Source organism: Ammospiza caudacuta, chromosome 17 (genome assembly GCF_027887145.1).
Source record: "Ammospiza caudacuta isolate bAmmCau1 chromosome 17, bAmmCau1.pri, whole genome shotgun sequence".
Taxonomy (NCBI): Eukaryota; Metazoa; Chordata; class Aves; order Passeriformes; family Passerellidae; genus Ammospiza; species Ammospiza caudacuta.
This window is the reverse complement of record NC_080609.1, coordinates 14,562,179-14,584,757: the sequence shown is the minus strand read 5'-3', so window position 1 is coordinate 14,584,757 and position 22,579 is coordinate 14,562,179. Positions and strand designations below refer to the sequence as shown.

The following is a 22,579-nucleotide window of genomic DNA, read 5'->3' as shown; positions in this document are numbered from 1 at the left end:
AGATTTTCCTACCAAACTGCTGGATGCAGCTGTTACCCAGGCCCTTGCCTTAGGCAGCCCTTGCTCTGAATGCAGAGGTTTTCCTTCAGAAGATTCTTACCATTTCAGTCTCCCTTCAGGCTGCCTGGACATGAGAGAGCTCTGTGCTCCAATAAACTCCATCAGCACTTCCCAGCACACTGCACTGGCTGGAATCTGCCTGGCTTGGAGCACAGGTCCAGTGTAAAACTCCACACAGAGCAGCCAGTTATTCATAACAGTCTATACAAGGCACATCTGGAGTGGGACTCAACTCACACATATCTGGGAGTGTAAGAGCAGCCACTGCTTGCTTGAACACAAACATCACCTTTAAAAACTTCCTTAAAATCCTTTTAAAAGCCAACCATGTGATTTTGGCAACTTCACACACCTCTCATGCTGCAGGTAATACTCAGTGAAAAGACATGTTTGCTCTGACCCCCTGGTATCTGCAAATATTGAAGGGATAAAATGGAACCTGGTCCCATGTTTTTCCCAGAAAACCATAAGTGAAGCCCTGGCACAGGGTGCCCAGAGAAACTGTGGCTGCTCCATCCCTGGAAGTGTTCAAGATCAGGTTGGACAGGGCTTGGAGAAGCCTGGGAGAGTGGAAGATGTCCGTGTCCAAGGCAGGGATTGGAACGGGATGAGCTTTAAGGTACATTCCAGTCCACACCATTCCATGATTCTATCATTCTGCATTTCATTCCCCAAACAACAAGCAATAACAAGAACACAAAGTCACATCCTTATTCCTGTCTCACAAAACTAAGGCAGGGGCATTAGGAAAAGGTGCATTTGCAAACTCACAGAATTAGATTTGCTAGGATACACTGAAGAGTTAAAAGGGTAAAAATGCCAACTGGGAGTGCTGAGTCTGCACATGTGGGAAGATGCTGTAGAAACTGGGCTTGAGAAGCCACACAGATGGTTAAATGTTGCCATCCTCATCCTTTTCCTTCTCTTCTGTCTTTTCTCTCTCTAGAAAAACCTCACTGTATCTTTCAGTCATGATGAAAGAACCTTCCTGCTGCCCACCCCAAACCCATGACCAAGTGCTTTAAGAGCAGAGTTTTGTCACAAGGTAAAGGGTCAAATAGTCCCCTCGCCCTTTACTCATTTACCCCGTGGTAGGTACATTTGGGTCATTCCCAACCTCTAATGGGCACAAGGGTTTCTTTGCCTATTGAGGCTGTACCAAAGTAGCAGTAAAGTTTTTTGAGGCCTCCCCTCTCTCTGCTGCCAGGAGGGGGGGAACCACACTGAGAAACTGTCTGGGACTTGGGCACTTCCCTTCCTTTTCCTTTTAGAAATGTTTTGATTAAACTAGCAAAACCATTCATTCTCTCCATCACTCCTTAACTTTATTTTTGTTACTTCTAGACAGCTCAGAACACCCTTTCCTAGGTAACGTTCACTAAATCTGTCTCAGAAGCCAAACCTGCTGCCTCCCTGCACCCAAGTGACAGAGACACTCCCCTGCAGTTGGGTCTGGCATCACCTGGGGAGCACCAAAGAGCCCACCCACCTCCATTTCTCTGCCCCCTGGTTCTGGGAGTGCCATCCTGCAGCTGGCAATGATCCCTGCCTCACTCCCCATGGCTCTCAGTCAGGAGGTGCCATCCCTGAGCTGGGGACAGGGAATGCTGTGGGGACACCTCTGTGGCCTCCCCATAGCAGTGGTTTAAGGGTGCTGACTGAAAGCATCCGCTGTGGCTGGGCAGCCGTCCAAGCACACTGGATCCAAGCTCAGTTGTGCTTCCACAGGGATCACACTCCTGGACCTCCAACCCTTGACTGCAGAGAGCAAAATCCTAGAGCAGGAAAACTGCCCTTAAAGCTCGTTCCCTCTCTAGTTGTTCACAGCAGGGATAAGTAAGGCCTCATCTATAATCACCTAAAACCATCACATGATTCCTGCTCTGGCAGTACAACAGCTGAGCACGCTGCAGGATACACAGCAACACACATTGGTGATGCACCATTACACATTCCCCAGTGCAAGCCCTGTTGAAATGCTGCCATCAAATTATTTCAACTGATCAAATCAGGAAAAAAATAGAATATTAAAGCCCCAGATAACAAATTAATAAGAATAAAAGCATGTAGGTGAGAATTAAGAAGGCATTAACATTCTGATGGCATCTGCTGCCTAAATTAAACTACAGGGAAAAAAAAAAAAAAAGAGTTCAGCTGACGCTCAGGATCAGGACAAATAGTTCTCAAATGGAAATTACAGTTTTGAAAATTATGTACCAAAAAAGGATCCAAATTAGGACATTTCTGATTTGTGAAGTTCTTTCTCCAGGTGGGGATCTCAGGCTTGACTGGAGGGCTGGCAACATGATTGGCAAGATGCTGGAATTGCTCAGTTCCTGCATCCCACAGCAGGACCAAACTGGCCCAGAGCCCAGCTGGGACAGTGTCTCATCACTTCTTTGATCCCTCTGGGGCTCTGTCCCTTTTTGGACTTGGATCATATGGATGTGGTGTGTAAAGTGTGTTTCATTCATGCAGACACCATCTTGGAAAAAGAGGAGGAATTAGGCCTGGATTTCCAAAGGAGTTTAGTGCTAAATTATGTGAATAACTGCATCAGTAATTTGCATGAGCAGTTACTGTGACAACTAATAGTGAACAACTTAAGTAGCCAGTTGAGCATGTAATGACCTGAGTTATATGCACCATCATGTCTCTTTGGCACACCAAATTAGGTGTGCATACACATTTTGCATGCCCTGAAGGACTTCTACCTCAGCAACAGCCTTAATTTCACAGCACAAGCCTGATCTCAGCAGCCTAGCACAGCACAGCCAGTTTATGCAACACAAAGAGCTGGCACAAACTCCACAGCCCAGGTCAGAACGGATCCTCAGACAGCTAATTAATTTTTACTGCTCCTTTGTGAACTGTAAATTACCCTTCATTTCCTAGATTTCTGTCCCATTTTTGCCTGCCTTTCTCTAGTGAAGCAGTAAAAAGGGAAAAGTGCCAGTAATGGGCTCTCGTTGTGATAAAAGCAGCCACGATTCACTCACGCTTTGAACAATGCTCTGCTTATGACCAGAATACAAAGGCAATTGGGTTTCAAGAAACTGTCCAGAGATAATGACTTTTCCTGTAGATGGGAGGATAGGAGGAATATTTTATAAAAAGAAGGGCGGGAGAAGTGTCTGGTTTTACAGGACAAACACAACTGAGTTCCTCTCCTGCTGAGGGTTAAAAACAAGATAAATGATCTTCACTTAGAGACCAAGTTCATCAGTATTGCCTGCACAAAAGAGAAGGGAAACTGCTTACAAGGCTGAACTGCCAACAGCCTCCCCTTCTCATTCAGACAGGAAAGAAGAGCCTCTTCCCGAGAAAGAGTGACCTTCAGACCACACACACACCCCAGTGTCTTCCGAGAGCAGCCCCTGAGCAAACGGTGCTGGAGCAAGGACGGGCGCGTCTTTTCAGCGCTGCTGTGACCCTGTGCAAAGACTAAAGCTGCTGATTCTGCTGAATCCAGAAAGCAGCACCCTGCCAAGGAAAGATCTACCAGTGCACACACTCCTGCAAGCCGTGGTTCCAGTCTGTGTTCGCTGCTGATGTCACTGTCCACAGAATTGTAGAATGGGTTGGGTTGGGTTGGGTTGGGTTGGGGTGGGTTGGGTTGGGTTGGGTTGGGTTGGGAGGGACCTTCAGCTCACCTCGTTCCAGCCTCTGCCATGGGCAGGGACACCTTCCACTATCCTAAGTTGCTCCAAGCCCCATTCAACCTGGCCTTGGACACTTCCAAACGTGAGGTAGCCAGCTCTGTGGGCAACAAAATTAATCTAAACCTTTTACCTGCAGCCTCACACTGATCAGAGGCAGAAGCAGCTGTCAGGAAGAGATCACAACACACCTGAGATGAACTTTGTTCAGGCACTGCTGAAATTCAGGACAGATTTAGCATTGTGAGACTCTCTTCACCCTTGTGTCAGGACACAGCATTTGCATTAAACCCACAAATAACAAAAAGGTATTGCAGGAATTTTCATGTGGTTTCATCTACCAAATGCCCTTTGAAAGGCCACAGCCACAAGAACACACAGAAGATCTCCAGGTCCCAGCTGTTGGGATGCTGCAGGAATGAGAACACGGCACTGCTGGGGTGCATTTATGGGGCCTTCAGCATTTGAGATACTTATATTGCAAAACACCACATTCCTCAGCTCTGACAGAGCCTCTTTTATCTCCGTGGCAGATTCCTGAGCTGCAGTTACTGCCAGAGGAGGGTGCACAGTGAGTTACTGGCCAGGGACCCTGAGCTCCTCGTGCCTCAAGTCATTTACCCAGAGCACCAGTGACGTTATCGTGCTCAGCCCATATTTACTACAGCTACAAACTGATTCAGAGAAACCTGGAGTGCAGGATTAATCATTACTCTTGGGATGTTGAAAATGGATACCAGAACGGACTTCCAAATTAGGTATCTAAAAGTCCTGCATCTCCCAGGAGAGCCCCATTACATCTCCCTACTCCTTCTAATGGAATCTATAGTATGTGAGCACGGCTTTGCCTCCCACAAGCCCTCCCTGCATAATTATCCCCAGCTCAGATTGCTGCTTTCTGTAATGGCTGGAGAGGCACTTTCTTCAGGCTACTGAGATGTAAAGAGGAAATGTTTATTGCAAAATGCAAGTCAACCACAGCCAGTGGGTCTGGGCCATGGTGGAGGGATACAGAAATGGCTTCTTCTTCTTTTTTTTTGGCCTCAGAAATAGAACTCACTAAAAATAGCAGTTCCACAGGAACAAGACTGCCTGAAAATAGCTGTTTCTCAGGAGCAGGGCTGGCTGCTTCTGAAAGAAGTAGCTATTAATGTATAATTGTCCCTGAGGCTGGTTTCTGAGAAAATGCTGTACATACAGAGGGCTGTAAAGAGATATGTTCACAGCAGGGAGCACAGGCACCCCTCTCTTGTCAGAGGTCCAGTGAACTGCAGTAGCTCATATCAGTGTATTTGGTTCAATAATCATAGGCACAGTTAGATCCATCTCAGCACTGGGAAGTATTTCCATCTGTTCTGGTTAAGGCAGCACTCTAGGATGCTCTTACTAGCTAGACCAGTAAATAAGAAAACTTCCATCAGCTTTAACTGAATGCGCACCTCTCCCAGGACTGAGCAGCTCTGAAATCCCAGCACTTTCTTTCCACAGAAGATCCAAGAACTTTGTTGAATTGCAGGTTGTGCAATCTACTCCCAATTTCCTGCTCTACTCAGCACTTAAGAGTTTTCTTGCGCAGATGCTACAGGGCAATAAATCTTCTGAAGAATGGCTCTACATTTCTCCCACTATGGTGTTGCCTTTTAATGAGGAAAGACAAATTGCTTGTGAGATTGGCTGATTGGTTGGTTATTCCTTAAAATGTCTCACTCATCCCTCTCATAACACCATGGGTTCAACAGCTCATTTCTTCTCTCTTCATTTTCCTTCCCAGCACAGCCAGACAATATCTATATCGAGGCCATTCTCCTCCTGTTTTTCTCCCCTTAAGGAAAAATCCATCTGGCCAAAAGCAGCAGAGATTATGAAAAGTCTAGAAAAGGCAAATTTTGGAAAGCAGCAGCTTTAAGGTGGGGATGAAACACAGAGGGCCTGGCTGCTGCCATCACTTCAGTCCTGCAACACCAGTGCCAGAAGCCAAAGTAACCTCTGCTGGGAGCATCCCAATATCCCAAAGGCTGTGGGACTGGGCTGGGTCATCACAGGATGGAAATCTTAGATTGCTCCTTCCAGGCTCTGCTCTAAGTGCTGCTTCAAGTCATATCTCTGTTCACTGGTGATCTGACACTTCAGCATTCCAGTAACAGGAGAAGGTGTTTTCCACAAGAAGCTGAAGTTCTACCCTCCGAGTGGCCCAAGGCTGGTCTTGTACCTTGAGAAATTACTCTTTCTTTTCCTAACAGAATTCCAGGGGGAAAAAAATGGCATCCTGTTTGTCCTTACCCCAGGCTGCAGTTTCCAGCATGGAAACTACTGCTTCCATTGGAAGGCTTACATTGCATGTGCAACAAAGACCAACATTCCCAGGCTTCATTTGATCCTCATTTGCTTAGGAGAGGGAACCAGAGATGCTGCAGCCTGGATGATTTAACATAACTACAACTGGAAAACATCTAAAACACAACATATACAGTGCCAGAAGTGTGGTGTCTGATGTGGCCCAGTAATACTGGAGCAGGTACACACACCCTATCACACAGCCATGACATCCAGCCACACCATTCTGATCCTTCCATTCTCTGTTGCCAAGGGGTTTGTTATATAACTGCACACATAAAGGGAAAGATCTGTAAAATATACAGACACAAATATGCTCCTTGCTTTGTTGTTTTGCTAAAGTTTTGAAAAATGTCTTGGGATCCTCAAAACCAATAGCCCATGAAAGACAGAGTACTTGATTCCTGTTGGATAGCAGCAGGATGAGGATTTTTTTCTGCAGCTCAGATCAGTTTGATTAAACAAGCGTTTTGTTGCAGCCATCATACAGTGCTCATTAAAAAATACTCTACATTTGTGTAGCATTTATCATCCAAGAATCTCATCATGTTTTACAAAATGTAATTAATTAAACTTTACAACTCCCCCCAGAGAGGGATAAGGAAAATGGAGAGATGCTTTAATCCATCACTGAACTGCAGCAGGTGCTGGGTTAGAGGAAAGCAGCTTTTCAGCAGCACACAGCAGCACTGGATCAAGAAGAGAACATCTCCAGGCAAAGTCACTCAGGGAATATATCCCACACCTTGTGTTTGCATGAACTGTGCACTTCCACAAAAGGTTAAATGCCAATTCTTGCAGAGAAGAGGGGGATTTTTCACCCCCATCCCTCTCCCCAGGTTTGTATCTGAGGCACTCGGCAGCACAATGCCTTCCACTGAATCCCAAGCAGTGCTAAAGCCCAGGGGCACCCACGACCCTGCTGGAACCCAGGAGGCAGAAGATATAAAGCCACACAGCTACAGATTGCATCTCACAGTCCTGGAATGCTGTGCAAGCTGGTGCTTAAAGTGGAGGGAGAGTAAAGTCCCTTTAATCCCTCGCTTACTTCCCTCTCCCCTCCCCATCTGTAAATCCACACCTGTTAAAGGTCACCCTGAAATGAAATACATTTAAATGCTTCCTGCTGCTGCTTGGCTCCCCTGTCCTGGTCCCCTGTGATCCCTCCCAGTCCACCCTGCAGAGCAGAGGGAAGGGGGGTGCCCACGTGCCCTGCTTGAATGTCAGTGTCTCATGGCTGAAATCCCACCCGACTCTTGGTGATCTTTAGAGAGGAATCTCCCTCTCACCCTGCCTTTAGGAGCAGATAGGATAACACGGCCATGGGGCAAACCTGATTAGGCAGATCTGTTATGCCACTTTCACTACCTAGGAAAAGGTAGAATTTGATCTGGTGCAGGCTGGGGAGGGAATGCAAAGGATCGCTTTAGTGAGAAAGTATGGCAACAAAACCACAGGGAAATGTGCCAGGAGAGAATGATCCAAACAAACACATGGAGGGGAATGGATAGAGCAGCACCAACTCATTCACCAGTGATCAACAGAGCTGTGAATCCAATGGCAACTGCATGTATGGATTACAGAAAAAGCCTTCACCTAACCCTGGGAATACAAACCCTGCTAGTTCTCGGCAGGAAGATGTGCTGGGTTGAGACTGGCTGTGGTCTGGGATCTGCAGGAAACAACATCAACAGGTGCCACAGGGCTTTGGAGGCAATAATTCCCAAAGCCACCAGTGCCTTTGGTTTGAGTGAGGCTCAGTGTCAGCAAGTGAGCTTCTTCCAAGAAACAAGGTAGGAGAGAGAGAACAGTCGTTGGCTGCTTCAGCTGGAAGGTCAGAGAGACAAATTCCACATTTATTTTCATCAGACATAAATGTGGGATGAGAGAAGTACAAGGATTGTGCTGGAGGAACTGACAATGAAGATGGTAACAAGGTGATTTATTTTAACCTCTGTCACATCATTTAATTAGTCTCCAAACCCTCCCCTGATAATATGAGGCCCATTTGTACATCCTCCCTGCTGGCCCACTCACACTTAGCCAAACAGACACGTGGATAAAATGGAATTTATCACACCAATCTTCTCCCACTAATGAAGGCAGATCGCCCTGCCCTTCTGGACTGATATCACCGTGCCATTCCCAGTGGGTACATGCCTTTCCTCTTTTTAGCATGAAGAAACTGGGTTTTACTGGTCCCTGGTTCTACTTTCATGTTTGTCTCTGGGAAGCAGCCTCAGATACAGCTGTTGCTGCAGCAGATTTATCTCTGTGAAAATTCCTGCTTTGGTTTTGCAAGTGTTTTAATTAACGTACATTATTTTAGTACACTTTACTACTGATAGCATGTAATTATCTCCCCACAGGTATATATTTAGCTAACCACCAGGCTGATCAAAGACTTATAAAATAAGGTACTTTTGCAACTGACACCGGATACAAGCAAAGGCCAGCAAGGCAGGACCAAAGGAGGAGGGAGGAATTCCCCCTCCACACTCCTAAACCCAGGGCTCAAATTTCACCACTTAAAAAGATGATCACAACATTAATGTACACATTTTATCACAGGAGCATGAAGATGCATCAACACTCAAGTGCTGTGAAGGAGAAAAGAACTATGTACATGCTAAACTATTAATCATTGGTAAGTGATCTCCTCTGCAAAGTGTTTTGAGGTTGATGAAGGAAAATGGCTCTATAATAACACAGAGCAAGCAATCTGCTTGCAATCACAGGTTCATTCTCTCAACTGCTTTTGCCATGTCAATCCCTAGGTATTATTATCTCTGCAAGGCAATTCACCATTTCCTGAGGAGGTCTGGCCATGGAAGAGATTTCAAACTCCACTCCCTTTTCTTATCCTATTCAATGCTGGAGTCTGGTTTCCACTGCCAGCACAATTTTAGATGAACGATGCTGAAACCCCAGCAGCTGCTCTGCTCTCACCACACCAGACTGTTCATGCAATTAAAAAATAACTGACTGGATGAAGCAACCTGGGGCCATAACTTTTCTCCAAATTACTGGCTGATAGAATGTGCATCTCTCTGTTGAGCTTCTGCAAGAGCTGGTAGCCTGTGATTTCTCTTTCTCCTTGATGGCTGCAGCTCCTTAACCTATGCTGGTGGGAATTCATCAGATTGAAATGAGTGCTTTGGAGCCAAGAGGCTTCCTGTGCCAAACCACATGTTTCAGAACCGTATCTGGTCCACAAACCACTGAAGGTTTGATCCTTTATTAAAAGCACTAGGTGCTTTGTCATCAGTTTCAGTGGGCACGGGATCATTTAGGTAAATCCTCGTTTCTTGACCTTCTTGAAGGCCACTCTGTGCTCCCTCACACACCTGCAGACACTGTGTCTGTGTATTCCTGCAGGACCACTGACCACCCACCCAGGTGAGGGCCTAAGTGTTCAAAGGGTGGCACATGGAACAGGAAACATGATCCCAACCTCTGAGGGATGCTGTTCTGCTTTTTACTTCTCCTTTTCAGCAACTCAGATGAAGTGTGACTTAACTTTTTGGGCCACATCTGAATCTTTGGACTAAAAGCTGCAATATTATGTGTTACCCTTGTTAGTGGAGGAAGGAAATCTCTTTTGTATCCATTGACGTGTTTTGCAAAATGCTCTGTGTGTTTTGAATTTATTTCTATTTTTATTTCTACTTCTATTATTTCTATGCCATTACGTACAAACTTCACAGCATTTTCTAGAGAGGTCTTCACTAAGATGAAAACCTCAGGGCAACACTCCATTAGGCTTTTATTTTTAGAGGTTGGGTTAAACCTTCTTGAAATTGGTAGGTTTAACTGCATTCCTTTATTTAAGGTAGCTGAAGGAGACATTAAGTCTATTGCCACCCACAATACAAGATTGCTCAAGAACCTGAAGGCTCTGGGAGGACAATTTGGAGTAGGATATTAAAAGGAAAGAAGGTTATGTGTGGATGCTATGGTTCAGGTGGAGGAAGAGACAGAAAGACAGAGTATGGAAACAATCAGAGAACGGAAACTTCAAAGAGCCTGAACAATCATTGATATAAGACCTGGAATGAATACAAGGATTTGGGGTCACATTGCTGCCTGAAGCAGGTGTGGAGCTCTAAGCATGGCAACTGGTTCTCAGTGTGTGAATTCTTCTGTGGTCAGGAAAAAAGAGCCACGAGAATTCTTGTAAGCAAACAGAAACACATCAGAAACATCTTTGTCACAGATCCTCCCATCTGGATCCACCAACAAGACCCTGAGTTTTGGCCAGCAGCACAGGTCAAAAGCAGGAAATGTGCAGCAAAACCTCCTGCACATCTGTACCATTCTTTTCTTCCTGCTGGGTCAGGTTAAGGTGGCATAAAGAGAACAGCTCTGCTCCTCTCACCCTGCCAGCATGGGCAGCTCAGGCCAAGGCTTGAGTCACTGCTGCCTCTAATTGAATTGGAGATGGATCCTCATTAAGGATGTCCATTCTTACCCTAACAATCCAAATTTCCCCAGATCTTGCTATAAGCAGTTTGAGCAGCTTTATGTGCTCCTCTGATCTGCAGGGAACTCCTTAAAACGAGGCCCCCGCCACTGGCTTTCTTCCTGTAGGTGAATTAATCTGCCTTGCATGAGTAATCCTATTTAAAACAATAGGTTGCCTTGCAAGAATGAGGGAAGCAAGTTTGGAGCATGATTTTCTGCAAGTACTGTAAAAAGGGCACATAGTAGTTCATCAGGGGACACTTCAGCCATAAAACGACAGTTACCGGTAAAGTCCAATAATAAAATAAAGGATAATTTCATAAGAGGATTTTAAACTCATTTAGCAGGGTCTAAATTTGGAACCCTTTCTTCAGGTGATCAGACACACTATACATTCCTAATCTTACTTTCTGTTAATAAGGAAAAAAAAAATTGAAAATCAAGCAGCAAGCAATGTATTCCTTCTGCCTTTTTAAAAAAAGTATATGATGTGATGTGATGTTATGTTATGCTATGTTATGTTATGCTGTAGAAGTACTCAATGTAAATAAATTAATTTTGGTAAAATAGAAGGTGAAACTAGACACAGATACCAGTCTCTGATGTGTGACACAGTTCCATATATCTTCAGACAGCACAAGTCCCTCAGCTCATTTAATACCAGGTAGCAAAACCCTGCAGACTCCAAGAATCCTGCAGTGGCAGGAGGGAGGAGTATGGAATAAGACTCTGTGAGCTGAGAAGTAAAAGCTGCAGAGATTAGTGTTTATGTGGGAGCCCTGTGGGCTCCTTTCAGCGTCCTTAATTTAGTTTTCATCTCTGATCCGCTCTACCAGTCCTCTGTGGGATGGAGATTTCATATCCCGGAATCCCGGGGTGCTGTTTGACCTGTCAGGGGCAGCGGGGGAGCGGCTGCTCCCTGTTTACCGCTGCAGCATTTGGCTTTTCAGCTTCAGCACAATAAACAACAACAAACCCTGACACTGCCATGAACCTGCACGGGAGGATTTGAAGCCTCTAGAGGTCACTACACGGGGACCATCAGCCGCAGCCGCTGCCTGCGAGTGACACCTGCTGGAGTCACACCTGGTGCCACCACCCAGGGCTGCAGGTGTGCCCAAACTCCCCAGCAAGGCTCTGGGGAAAAGGAAATAAATCTGGGTGGCTCTTTCCCGTTTTACTCTGAGCTGATGCAGTCTCACCTCAAATTCTGCATGCAGTTTTGGGCGCCACAACACAAGATATAAAGCAATTTAGAGGAGGCTACAGAGATGGGGAAAGGTCGAGGGGAGAAGCAAAAGAAGGAGTGGTTGATGTGACTTGGGTAGTTCTGCTGGAGGAGACTGAGGGGAGATTCATCAGGGCTGCAGCTCCTCCCGAGGGGCAGCGTAGGGGCAGCTCCAATCTCTGCTCTCTGGGAATGGCTGGAATGTCAGGGGGAATATCAGTAAAAGGTTCTACTCCCAGAGGGGAGTGGGGCACTGACCAGGCTCCCCAAGAAATGGTCACAGCCACTCTCAGGTCTGCACAGGCTGCTCCATGCAGGGCCAGCACAACTCTGTTTGACTCTGATCCTTGTGGGTCCCTTCCAACTCTGGATATTCATGTATCAGGAAAATAAAATTTATCTTTATCTGCACATTAACTGCTCAACCACTCTGGTTATACGGGTTTATTTACACTGTGTACCCCAACCCAGCCTCTCCTTTTGCCTTTGACACCCTTCCAGAGGAGCTGGAGCAGAACACAGCGTATTCCCACAGGGAAAAGTCTTCAGTGGGCACTGAAAATTAACTTCTTAGAGTACAATAAGTGTCAATTTCAATGTATGTTGCAGTATATGCTGTCTGTGAGCACATATTTACCGTGTTAGAGCTGTAACTTAAGAACACACTGGAGAAGGTTCATTTGTGGGACATCGACAAGATTGCTGATGGAGACGTGTGAAGATGCTGATGACAACTTGTGAATTTTTCTATATTTCCTCACAATCTGAAGCACTGCAAGGAGGGCACCTGACACCCTGTAACGTGGGACGGTGCGAGGCGCTGCCCTGGGGGATTGAGGGACATGATCAGGAGTTGTTTACCATCCCCTGAGGAACAGCACAGCTGATGAAGGGACCTGCTGGACTGCAAATGAAGGGAAAATCCCTCAGGTGCCCTCTGCCAGGCTGGCAGTGCCTGTGGCACCTGGGGCAGAGTGTGCAGCCCCCACTGGGGAATTGACTCCCAGAGAGGAGATCACAGAATCATGGAATGTTGAGGGATTGGGAGAACCTTAAAGATCATCCAGTTCCAACCCTCTGCCATGGGCAGGGACACCTTCCACTGGATCACGTTGCTACATTCCCCGTCCAATCTTGTCTTGGACACTTGCGGGGAGGGGGCAGCCACAGCTTCTCTGGGCAACCTGTGCCAGGGTTTCACCACACTCACACGGAGGAAATTTTTCTGAATATCTAATCAAAATTTCCCCCACTTCCAATTAGTACCCATTACTCCTTGTCCTGTCCCTAGGACAGGCTGCACGGGCGCAAGGCGGCACCGGGACCGCCATGGGCCCTCATGAGGGGGCCGGGACACACCCAACATGGCGGCGGGACACACACCCAACATGGCGGCGGCCCCGTCCCGCCCGCCGGCCGCGTTCCCGTCCCTAGGACGGGCTGAATGGGCTCAAGGCGGCACCGGGACCACCATGGTCCCTCCTGAGGGAACAGTGACACACCCAACATGGCGGCGGGACACACCCAACATGGCACCGCCCCGTCCCGCCCGCCGCGTTCCCGCCCTTCCCTCCTCCCATGAGCCCCCGCGCGCGTCCCTTCCGGGCACACCAAGATGGCGAAGCCGGGTGAGTGCGGGGGGATCAAGGTGACCGCGGCGTTCCCCTCCTTCCCTCCCTCAGCCCCGCGCTGACCGGGCTCTCTCCCTCTCCCTGCCGCAGTTCTCCTCAAGGACACCAAGCTGATGGACGTGAAGCTGGGCCAGCTGGGCAGCTGGCTGGCCATGAGGGACTTCACCCCCGGCGGCATCTTGGGGGCCATCCGGAGAGGTGAGGGGGATGCGAGGGAGGCCCGGAGGGTGCGGGACCTTCATTCTTTCTCCTGAGGGAGCCAGGGATAATAGCGCACAGTAATCCCTGCCTGCCAGAGAGGATGATGCCTGAGGGGAGGGTGTCTGGCAGCGCAGGGGCTGCTCCATGGCCAATTTTGCTTCCCAGAGCAGTTTCTCCTGTAACATCTCGTTTTCCCATCTGTAAATTTATTTCTCGTGTGGGTTTTATGCGCTAGATGTTTGTTCTCAGTGTTCCTTCTTGTATAAAGGGGAAATGGGGTGCCTTTAGTCCTGAACCCTTTGGCTGGAAATCTTGGGGTTTTACAGCATCACAAGTAAACAAAAAAGGATTAAAAGGCAATTGATCCCTAAAGATGGTGAAAGAGGAGACAGAGCCCTTATGGATCACTTTGGGACCAATGTCATTTGCTGCAGATACAAATGTCATTCAGGTAGATTTAAACACAAAATGTCAAATGTGTCTGCCTTTGATAATACATGTGTGCATGTATATATTGTATGGAAGATAATTCAAAAGAAGCTTGAGCTCATGAAAGTCCTAATAATATTTAGGAAAAAATTGGGAAATTTTTTTTTTCTTTTTTTTTTTTTTTTTAAGGCTTAGGTCTATTAACTTGGGATCACCTTGCTCAACCAACACACAGGTTGCCTCCTCTCAGACTTGCTTCTGAGACCTTCAGATGTGTCATTAGAACCAATTTCCTGAAGTTTTGTGAACCCAGGCTGCTTCTTTCTCTCACAGGGTAACACACAACCCATCTGGCTGCTCTGAAACCTTTTCCTCCTCCACAGGTCACCAGAGATACTACAACAAATACATCAACGTGAGGAAGGGGGGCCTCGGGGGTCTCTCCATGTTGCTGGCTGGGTATATTGTTCTCAGCTACATGTGGAGCTACAGTCACATCAGTAAGTAAAAACCATGGCTCAGTGTGTGCAGGGCAGCTTGGAAGGTTGCCTGGGGGATAAAAACAATCACCTGCTGCTGCTTTTCGAAATAAAATGAAAGATTGTTGGCAAACAAACTTCTTTTAGCTGTAGAAAACTTGAATGCGATTTTCTTGGCAATGGAGAAAGTTTAGACCTTGGTGTCTGTCTGACCTGACAGCACCTAGGAAATAAATGCTCAGGGGTTTTTCAGAATGCTTTCTTGCCTGGAATTTCAGGTGTGGTGGGTTGTTTTTTTTTTTTCTTGAGAGTTCAGCAGAATTAAATTGCTGTGCTTTGCTGCAGAGCACGACCGCAGGAGGAAATACCACTGAGACACCCTGAGAAGGTGAAGCTGCAGCTCCTGGCACAGCTGCCCTGACAGAAGACATCAGAACTATGGATATTAAACCTGTACTCTTGTGACCAATAATAAAGTGCATACACTTTACATTTCCTGAGCTGACATTCTCCTAATTGAATTGTTAATTGTACTGTGCAAATAAATTTGTCTTCTGAGAGTTTCACCCCTCAAGGTAAGTTCAGAGGGAAAGCAGCTGCTCCTTTGGCTGTATCATGAACTGTTGGTAACTGATTCCTGTTTGATTAAAGTGATAGCATGGGATTGCTTCTTCCTGGCCATTAGGGACAGGCTGGACAAGGGGCTGAGAGCATGTGTTTTGATTTGAAAGAATATCTGAGCTTTGTGTGCCCTGTGGGTGTTTCTGGTTCTCAGTCAGGCTGTCACCAGGGGCTGCAGGTGTTTTGGGCAGTTTTCCATCATTGCACAGCACTGTCTGAGAGCAGACAGGGCTGCAGCTCTCTTGCTGTCACTCCCTTAGGTAACCCAAAATTTCTATCAGAACTCCTTTCACTGCCAAAACTGGGAGGTCATTCTGAGTGGGAATAAGCTTCAAAATAAAGGAAAACTTTCCTTCTTAAATGCAGCTCAAAGGAGCATCTGTGGGTGTGGCCCCAGCTCTGAGCTTCCTCATGCCCCAAAATCACACCAGCACCTGGAGCTGGGCACTGCTGCCCACCTGAACCATACCTGTCTGAACAGCAGGGAGGGTAAAAACCACTTCTTGAGGGACATGAGGAATCTCCCAAGAGCTTCAGTGGTTACAGGAAGGCTTTCAGTGTTGGAAAATGGTACTGAAACCCAAAAGCTCCTGAACTGGGTGGGGAAGGTGATCAGGCACTGGAGTGTTTTGTTTCAGCTCCCTTTCCACATACCCAGTTACAAACAGATCACAGCTCAGTCTCAGGGGGGCACAGAGTGTTATCAAAGTGTCTGATGGTCTGTGACTTCAGACTTCAAACTTCCACAATGAAATAACTGCAGTCATTGACACCAACACAGGCTCTGGTCACTTCTCTTAATCCAGCCACATTTACCTTGTTTTTCAAGAAAAATAAATTCACAGCCAGCTTTTGCCATCAGTACATTTCATAAAAACAAAGTATAAAGGCAGGCAGCAAATGAAGAGATGGGGTAGAATCAATAAGGCTCACATTGTGGGTATTTTTTTTTCTTTTAATTCACATTTTGTCATTGGCCCTTTTGAAATAGTCATCTCAAAATAAATGGGGTTTGTGATGAAAAAAAAAAAAATGCTTTCAGAAGGGATCTCTACCAACACTTTAAAAGCTGTGTCCCATAAGAATAAACAGCTCCACTTCTGCTTTCTAGTGTGGGAATACCTGCTCAGAGTGAGCTGTTTGATGGGGGTTGAGACAAGGCTCTTCTATTCCTACTCCAAGCTGTGCTCTTGTCCCTCCTTTCTGCAAGTGGGAACTGAGCACAGCTGCAGCTTTCCTATAGTCATCGTTCCTTATTGTCTGGCTAACCAGAGAGATGCCAATTTATTCTCCCCTTGATCAGTTCTCTCCCAGAAGATTGATTTCTAACCTTCAGCACAGCAAGAAGCACAGAAACAAAGTGAGTGGACACAGGTTTTACTGCCTGATGTAGGTGAGGGTTTGTCAGCCACCAGGACAAGCTCACCAGGCTGACCTGGAAACAGGACTTGGCTTTTGAAGAGCTACATGACAGCAGAATCCCTGCTTCCTCACTGAGGAGAAGGCATTGCAAGTGTTAAGTCTTCCCAGTCAGTCTTCCTGCTTCCACAGGGAGGGCTGAAACGCTGCAGATTCTCCAAAGAGAAGTGGCAGAAGGAAAATATTTTAAAGAAACACTGGCCTAAGATGTGTTTATGTGGAGTGCTGCACCAGTAAGGGCTTGGTTTATCTACTGGCTTTTAGATCTACCTTTCATAAGGGCTCAATGAACACAGGCGGAGGCCAAAATTGATTTTAAAAAGGTTAAAACTTAAAAAAAGTTGGGAACAATTACAAAAATGTTGCTTAGCAGCCGCCAGCCTCTGACCAGTTCTTTCAGTAATGGCATTAAAAAAACAACCTGATTAACAGCTCCAGACATTGTGCTAGGCAGAAACCTTTCCTCAGTGGTAACAGCTCCCTTGCACCTTCCTGCTGCTCCTTCACTGTCCACTGAGAAAGGCCAGGTGTCCTTTGGTGCATCTGTTGGCATAATGACCTTTTTCACCACACTGGAAGAGAAAGAGACAGGAATTATTGCAGAGACACAGCTCTTTCCTCTTAGCTGCCTTTATTAAAGCACCCAGCAAGTGCTCCCATTTGGAAGCTTTTCCACACGTGGAAGATGCAGCATTTAGCAGGTGCAGTGAAACAGGGTGTCAGGAGGGACAAGATTTATGGGCTGCTAGCAGGAGTAAAAACTGCTTCTATGCTTGAAGTAACCTGATGCCATGTTATTCTAAGACTACTCCATGTGATATGCACCATATCCATGGGAACTCTCCTGATCTTCATGAATAAACAAAGAAAAGCACCTCTGAACTTGAGAAAGTCACAGATTCGTGATTTTTGAATCTTGAAGCTACTCAAACACAGAAATGCCAGTGCCTGGTGCAACAGCCTTCTCCAGATCTGTAATTTACTTGCAGATTAAAGAGGCAGCTATTAAACGTTTTCAGTGAAATGGATTCAGCTATTTAACATCCCTCTCCAATCACAGTGACTTTCACCCAAACATGCACCTAAGGCTCAGAGGTGACATGTAAAATGTCATAACTGTCAGGGCAAAAGGGACAGGAAGATTCTTTGTCCTTTTCTAGTGACTGTGGCTTTTGTGGAAAAATAAGGAGATGGAAACTTGTGTCCAAATTTTTCTGGTGCTCCTCAATGAGCAACCAAGGTGAACAACTCATTCCTTGCTTTGACTCCACAGGGTGCATTTACAGCTCAAACACTGAGCAGGCTTTGCAAACTTAACTTGCTACTTTCAATGACCTTCCAGGAGAAGAAAATCTACACCCACCAGTGCAAGCAAGCCAGCTTATGAGACAAAAAAATTCTATTAACTCTTATTTTGAAATGTGCAGCTTGGCAGTCTCCTTCCAGTCTTTGGGGCAGGGTTTTCCTGTTTATTAGCAGACAGCAAAGTCCTACAGAATTTGTCATTGTCACAGCAAGGCAGCGACCTCAGAACTCGAGGCCAATTCCCACAGCTGTACCCAGGCACCACACAGTGTCTACTGAGCAAAGCTCAGAATTCAGGGACCTTTTTACACTGTGAAAAAGCTTTTTTGCCTTCCCTCCTGAGCCCTCCCCTTTGCATTACCTTGTAGCAGGTGACCTGCTCCAACGGCCGGGGTCCTCTGTTCCCACTGTTGTTATTTTGAGATTGCATGACTCCAATGACTTGGGGTGTCCTCTGTTGGGTAGGAGAAGAGTTCTGACTCGTTAAGTGCATCAAGGATAAAGATCTTTGTGGTTTTTGTTTTGTTAAGAAGGGAAAAGAGCACCCCATATGTCAAATGATCAATTTTCCTCCAAATCTGTGTGTGGGTGCTCTGCCAGCTGGAGCAGCAGAAAGCAGAAATCAAGCACTGAGCCTTACAAAGCCCAGTGATACTGTTTTTCTCTGGAAAGCAGATTTGGAGAGTAGGTTCAGGCTGCTAAAATATCATTGCCATCACGGAGGGATGTCACCCTGATTACAAAACCTGGCAGACTGCTGCACAACCACATCTGATGTGTTTCTGTGTGGCGTGGGAGTGTTCTGTGACATGATCTCCATGTGAAGTTGGAACAATTGTGGGGTTTCATCACTACAATGGCACTCAGGGTTGCTCACTGTTTAATTCTTCCTTCCAAACCCCAGAGCCTGGGTGCCCAATTTTGACCACTTGACAACCTAATCTAATTTAAAGCACCGTGGGAGAGCTTTGAGGGTGGCTGTGTGGGGAGGCAGGGAATCTGGGTACCTTTTGCTGTGTTTGTGTTGGCTGAGGCAGTGGTGGTTGCTCTGTGGTTCCCATTGGCAGTTCAAACCGAGGGCTGGTTTAGATGGAAACAAGAACATTGATTCTCAAATCATATGCCAACATTTTATCATCAGCTCAGTCAAGTAACTCCAAACAACAAAACATTCAGCCAGTTAAATCTGGTTCACAGGAAACAGACCTCCCCCTCCCCACTTCTCTTTACATATGTGTTGCATATCCCTCTGCCTTCTGGAATATAAATCCATGTGATTCCACTGCACTGATGGCACCTAATCACCATGCCAGTCTCACTGGGACCTCCCTGGAGAGGCCCTGCCCCATACCACAGATTGGTTTGGATTGGAAGGGATTCACAGCTCATTCAGTTCCAAACCCCCTGCCACAGGCAGGAACACTTTGAACTATCCCAGGTTGCTCCAGCTCCATCTAACCTGACCTTGGACACTTTCAGGGATGGGGCAGCCACAGCTTCTCTGTGCCAGGGCCTCCCCACCCTCACAGGCAAGAGTTTTTTTCTAATTCCTAATCTAAACCTACTCACTTTCAGTTTGAAACCATTCCTCCTTGTCCTGTCACTACATGCTTTTTTAAATACTTTTTCAATCCTCAAATCAGTAAAAATTTGGCCCAACTAAACACTGGCAAATCTCCAAACCATTGGGAAGCACGGGAGCACCCTCGTTTGACATGAACCAGACCACAAGGGTAACACAAGGCTGCAGGGCAGGCCTGGAGCATACTCACTGCATGAATTTACAGGCAGGGCCCTCTGGACAGAATCCTACCAGGTAATTCACACAAATGACTCTCCGAGTGTGCCGATGTCTGCACAGGGGACCTGCAACAGCACAAAGCTCAGCAGTTCCCATTCCATACATCCACATCCCAGCAGATCATGCCAAGATGGAACAGCAACACCCCCCCTTGATCTGCAGGCACAGGAGCTGTGGCAGGCACATACCGTGTTTGCAGAAGCCTCTGTCATACCAGGGACAGTCTTTGATCTTCGACTCCGGGTCAATGTGCAAGAATGGACATTCCTTGTTACTGCATTCCCCTGTACCAAAGGCAAACACACTTCTCAGTCAATTGTGCAGGTCTGAGATCAAAATGATTCTCAAAACATTACCTGGATCACGTAGCTCCCACAGAGCTGTTACCAACTTTTGTAACTTCAGGCACAACACTCTCACTGCCTGCCTTAACCTCCATGAAGAGCTCCAAGGACTCACCCCTGGTCAGCAAAGCTCTACCAGACTGGATGATTTATGTTTTTAAAAACAATGGGGGAACTAAATTTGAAAGAGCAGTCATGGTAACAAAACCCAAACACTTAGTGTACCAGAAGTGTGGAGAAACTACAAACTGCACACTAACCTCACTCCAAGGAAACCTACAAGACTGTAAGTTTCTGGCACCAAGTTGCCCCATTATGTCCAGATCTCCAGAGCTGGAAAGCAAGTGCACAAAAGTTTTGCACACCTATGCCCTCTGCTGCTCATCAGCTCCCCAAAATCACAGTCATGCAAAGACCAGCTGCTCAGCCTACTCATCTCATACCCCAAAAAAGAGAATTAAGGCAAAAAAAAACAGTAAAAAGAGCAGTTCCCCCCTCTTCCTGCAAGGGACAAGCAGTCAAGTGAAGACACCTACAATACATCACAAATTTACGTGGATAATAAGGTGAAGCAGATCTGGGAAAATGTCAGCCTAACATCAACCACAGAAGAATGTAATGCCATGAGGAGGAGGATCTTCTTCAGACTCCCACACCTGCAGGAGCTGCTTACCAAATTTGGAGTAGAAGTAACACTCAGGCATCTTGGTCATGTCATACTCGTGCAGGAACTCGCACTGGTCTCCCTTTTTGCACAGTCCTCGTAGCCAGTGTTTACAAACAACTGTCTTTTCCCCACTGATGTGTCTGAATGGGCACATGCCTCCTGTGGAAGGGTGGGAGAAGGGAAAAAAGAGCAATTAAAGTGTGTCACACAGGGCAACAGCAATCTCTCTGCAAGAGGGGTTTCAGAAAACATCACCTAGGATTTCAGGCTTAAGTGATAACAGCAAACAGGGAGTTCTAAAACAGATTTGTGATATCCTCTAAGGAGTTTCACAACAAAGTCTCCAGCTCTTAATCCTGGACACTACAAACCACAGCAACTAAGAGGAGATCCACTGCAAAATCAGTTTATGGTGAGTTCAAACCTTCCTTTAACAATAGCGTTGTTTATTTATTCCCAATTGCTGCAGACATTCCAACATCCTTCAGTTTCCTCCTCTATCTAGGTTTTCCCCTCAGCTTTACAAAACAAGAGCACTATAACCAGTGCTGGAAAATCTGTTTTCACCCCCCATCCTGTGAGAATAATTGCCTTTTCCAATATTCCACACCACTTGCCTTTTCCACATGCCGCCTTTAAAAAAAACTCACAGACAGCTGCGCCCGATTCTGTGGAGAGAACAAGGAAACATCATTTATTTTATCAAAGCTTCATGGCAACCTTTAAAACATTTCCTGCCCTAGAAAGAAAATCTGATCTCCAACATCAAGAGAAAAGCAGCATTTTGGTTTGGGGAATTTGCTTTCCTGCAGGAGTTTCTTGTGAAAGCCTGGCACCCAAAAATATCTGTTTTCTTCTTGAGGGACAGCAAGGGGAGTTTGCAGATTTGGAGGTGCTTGTTTTGCTTTTCAGCTGTTTAAGTTCTTGACTGGGTTTTCTACTGCTGTTAAGTCAGTCCTATCACAGAATATCCTGAGTTGGATGGGACCCAGAGGGATCATCACAGTCCAACTCCTGAACCCTGTATTTATAGTCATGGCATTAGAAGTTTTATATTTCTTTACCAGAAGTGTCTGAAACAATATTGGCATGTTATCCCTAGCAGATCCTGACAAAAAGGAACATTCAAGGGAGTTAAACACAAGTTTAGTAGCCCTGCCAGAAAAATTCAGCAAACTCTGAGTCTCCTGAGTTTGTGTCAGACTGAAGGAAAGATTTAGAGAGTCAGCCATGGATAAACCTAAAGCAGATGACTCTCCCCATCGAAATGCTTCATCTACCAAAAGGGAATGAAAAAGGAAATATAAAGTACTGTGCAGGAGAGTGATGTTTATTTACAGTAACATCTCAACTTTACTTTTCCAGCCTGGCTAGCAGTAACTACGAATTTCACCAAGTAGAAAAGACAAACATCTGGGTTATGACAGAAACTTCACGGGGAAAGCAGAAGTTGAGTAGATCTACGGGTAGGACCCGAGGAAGACGCTCAGATCCCTGCAAACCTCCCAGGCACCCCAGCCCAGCCCTGCCCACCCTGCTCGGCCCCACGGCCCGGCCCGAGCCCCCCGCGGAGCAGAGAGCCCACACGCACTGTCCATGCCAGGGAAGGGGAGCGGCTGTGCCCCCAGCTGCTGCTCCACGGCCAGCTCCAGGTCGAACGTGATGTGATCCACGCTGGCGATGAGCTCTTGCATGGTGGCAGCTGGGGGCCGCCGGCAACGGGAAGGTAGGGGCGGAATGGTGGCGGTGTTGGAGGCGGCGGGCGGGCGGGCCCGGGCGGGCCCGGCCCGCCCCGCTCCACTCCGCGCCGGCAGCGCCTGCAGTGAGGGGAGGCGGCGGCGGCAGCCCCGTGGCCGCCCCGCGCCGCCCGCCCGCGGAATGACGGGACCCACGGCGGGCACGGCCGCCCGGCGGGCAGCGCGCGCGCTCCGGCCAAT

General features: G+C 46.8%; 2 protein-coding genes across 3 annotated transcripts; one reads left to right on the top strand and one right to left on the bottom strand.

Moving 5' to 3' along the window:
* Nucleotides 1-13,331: 13,331 nt before the first annotated feature.
* Nucleotides 13,332-14,975, top strand: ATP5MF (ATP synthase membrane subunit f). The gene is made up of 4 exons (XM_058816366.1): nucleotides 13,332-13,373; nucleotides 13,467-13,574; nucleotides 14,390-14,506; nucleotides 14,831-14,975. Exons 1-4 carry the CDS (start codon nucleotides 13,361-13,363, stop codon nucleotides 14,857-14,859), a joined length of 267 nt encoding a protein of 88 aa, XP_058672349.1. The 5' UTR covers nucleotides 13,332-13,360; the 3' UTR covers nucleotides 14,860-14,975.
* A 919-nt stretch (nucleotides 14,976-15,894) lies between these two features.
* On the bottom strand, nucleotides 15,895-22,519 carry CPSF4 (cleavage and polyadenylation specific factor 4). 2 transcript variants are annotated; one of them, XM_058816363.1, is made up of 8 exons: nucleotides 22,234-22,519; nucleotides 21,260-21,310; nucleotides 20,649-20,801; nucleotides 19,820-19,915; nucleotides 19,603-19,696; nucleotides 18,838-18,910; nucleotides 18,192-18,284; nucleotides 15,895-17,097 (listed from the first exon to the last, which is right to left on the bottom strand). In XM_058816363.1, the coding sequence occupies exons 1-8, from the start codon at nucleotides 22,334-22,336 to the stop codon at nucleotides 17,029-17,031; spliced, it is 732 nt and encodes a 243-aa protein (XP_058672346.1). In that variant the 5' UTR covers nucleotides 22,337-22,519; the 3' UTR covers nucleotides 15,895-17,028. The 2 variants fall into 2 exon arrangements, with proteins under 2 accessions (XP_058672346.1, XP_058672347.1); XM_058816364.1 differs by lacking the exon at nucleotides 18,838-18,910.
* Between the last annotated feature and the right edge of the window lie 60 nt (nucleotides 22,520-22,579).

Bases quoted from the DNA above. Each gene is read 5' to 3' on its own strand.
- CPSF4 (XM_058816364.1), bottom strand. From the start codon at position 22,336: ATGCAAGAGCTCATCGCCAGCGTGGATCACATCACGTTCGACCTGGAG. The intron at 19,916-20,648 runs GTAAGCAGCTCC...CCTTTGGTACAG, and splicing joins TTACTTCTACTCCAAATTTG to GGGAATGCAGTAACAAGGAA. The intron at 17,098-18,191 runs GTAATGCAAAGG...TTTCTCTTCCAG, and splicing joins AGCAGGTCACCTGCTACAAG to TGTGGTGAAAAAGGTCATTA.
- ATP5MF (XM_058816366.1), top strand. The intron at 13,575-14,389 runs GTGAGGGGGATG...CCTCCTCCACAG, and splicing joins CTTGGGGGCCATCCGGAGAG to GTCACCAGAGATACTACAAC. The intron at 14,507-14,830 runs GTAAGTAAAAAC...GCTTTGCTGCAG, and splicing joins GTGGAGCTACAGTCACATCA to AGCACGACCGCAGGAGGAAA.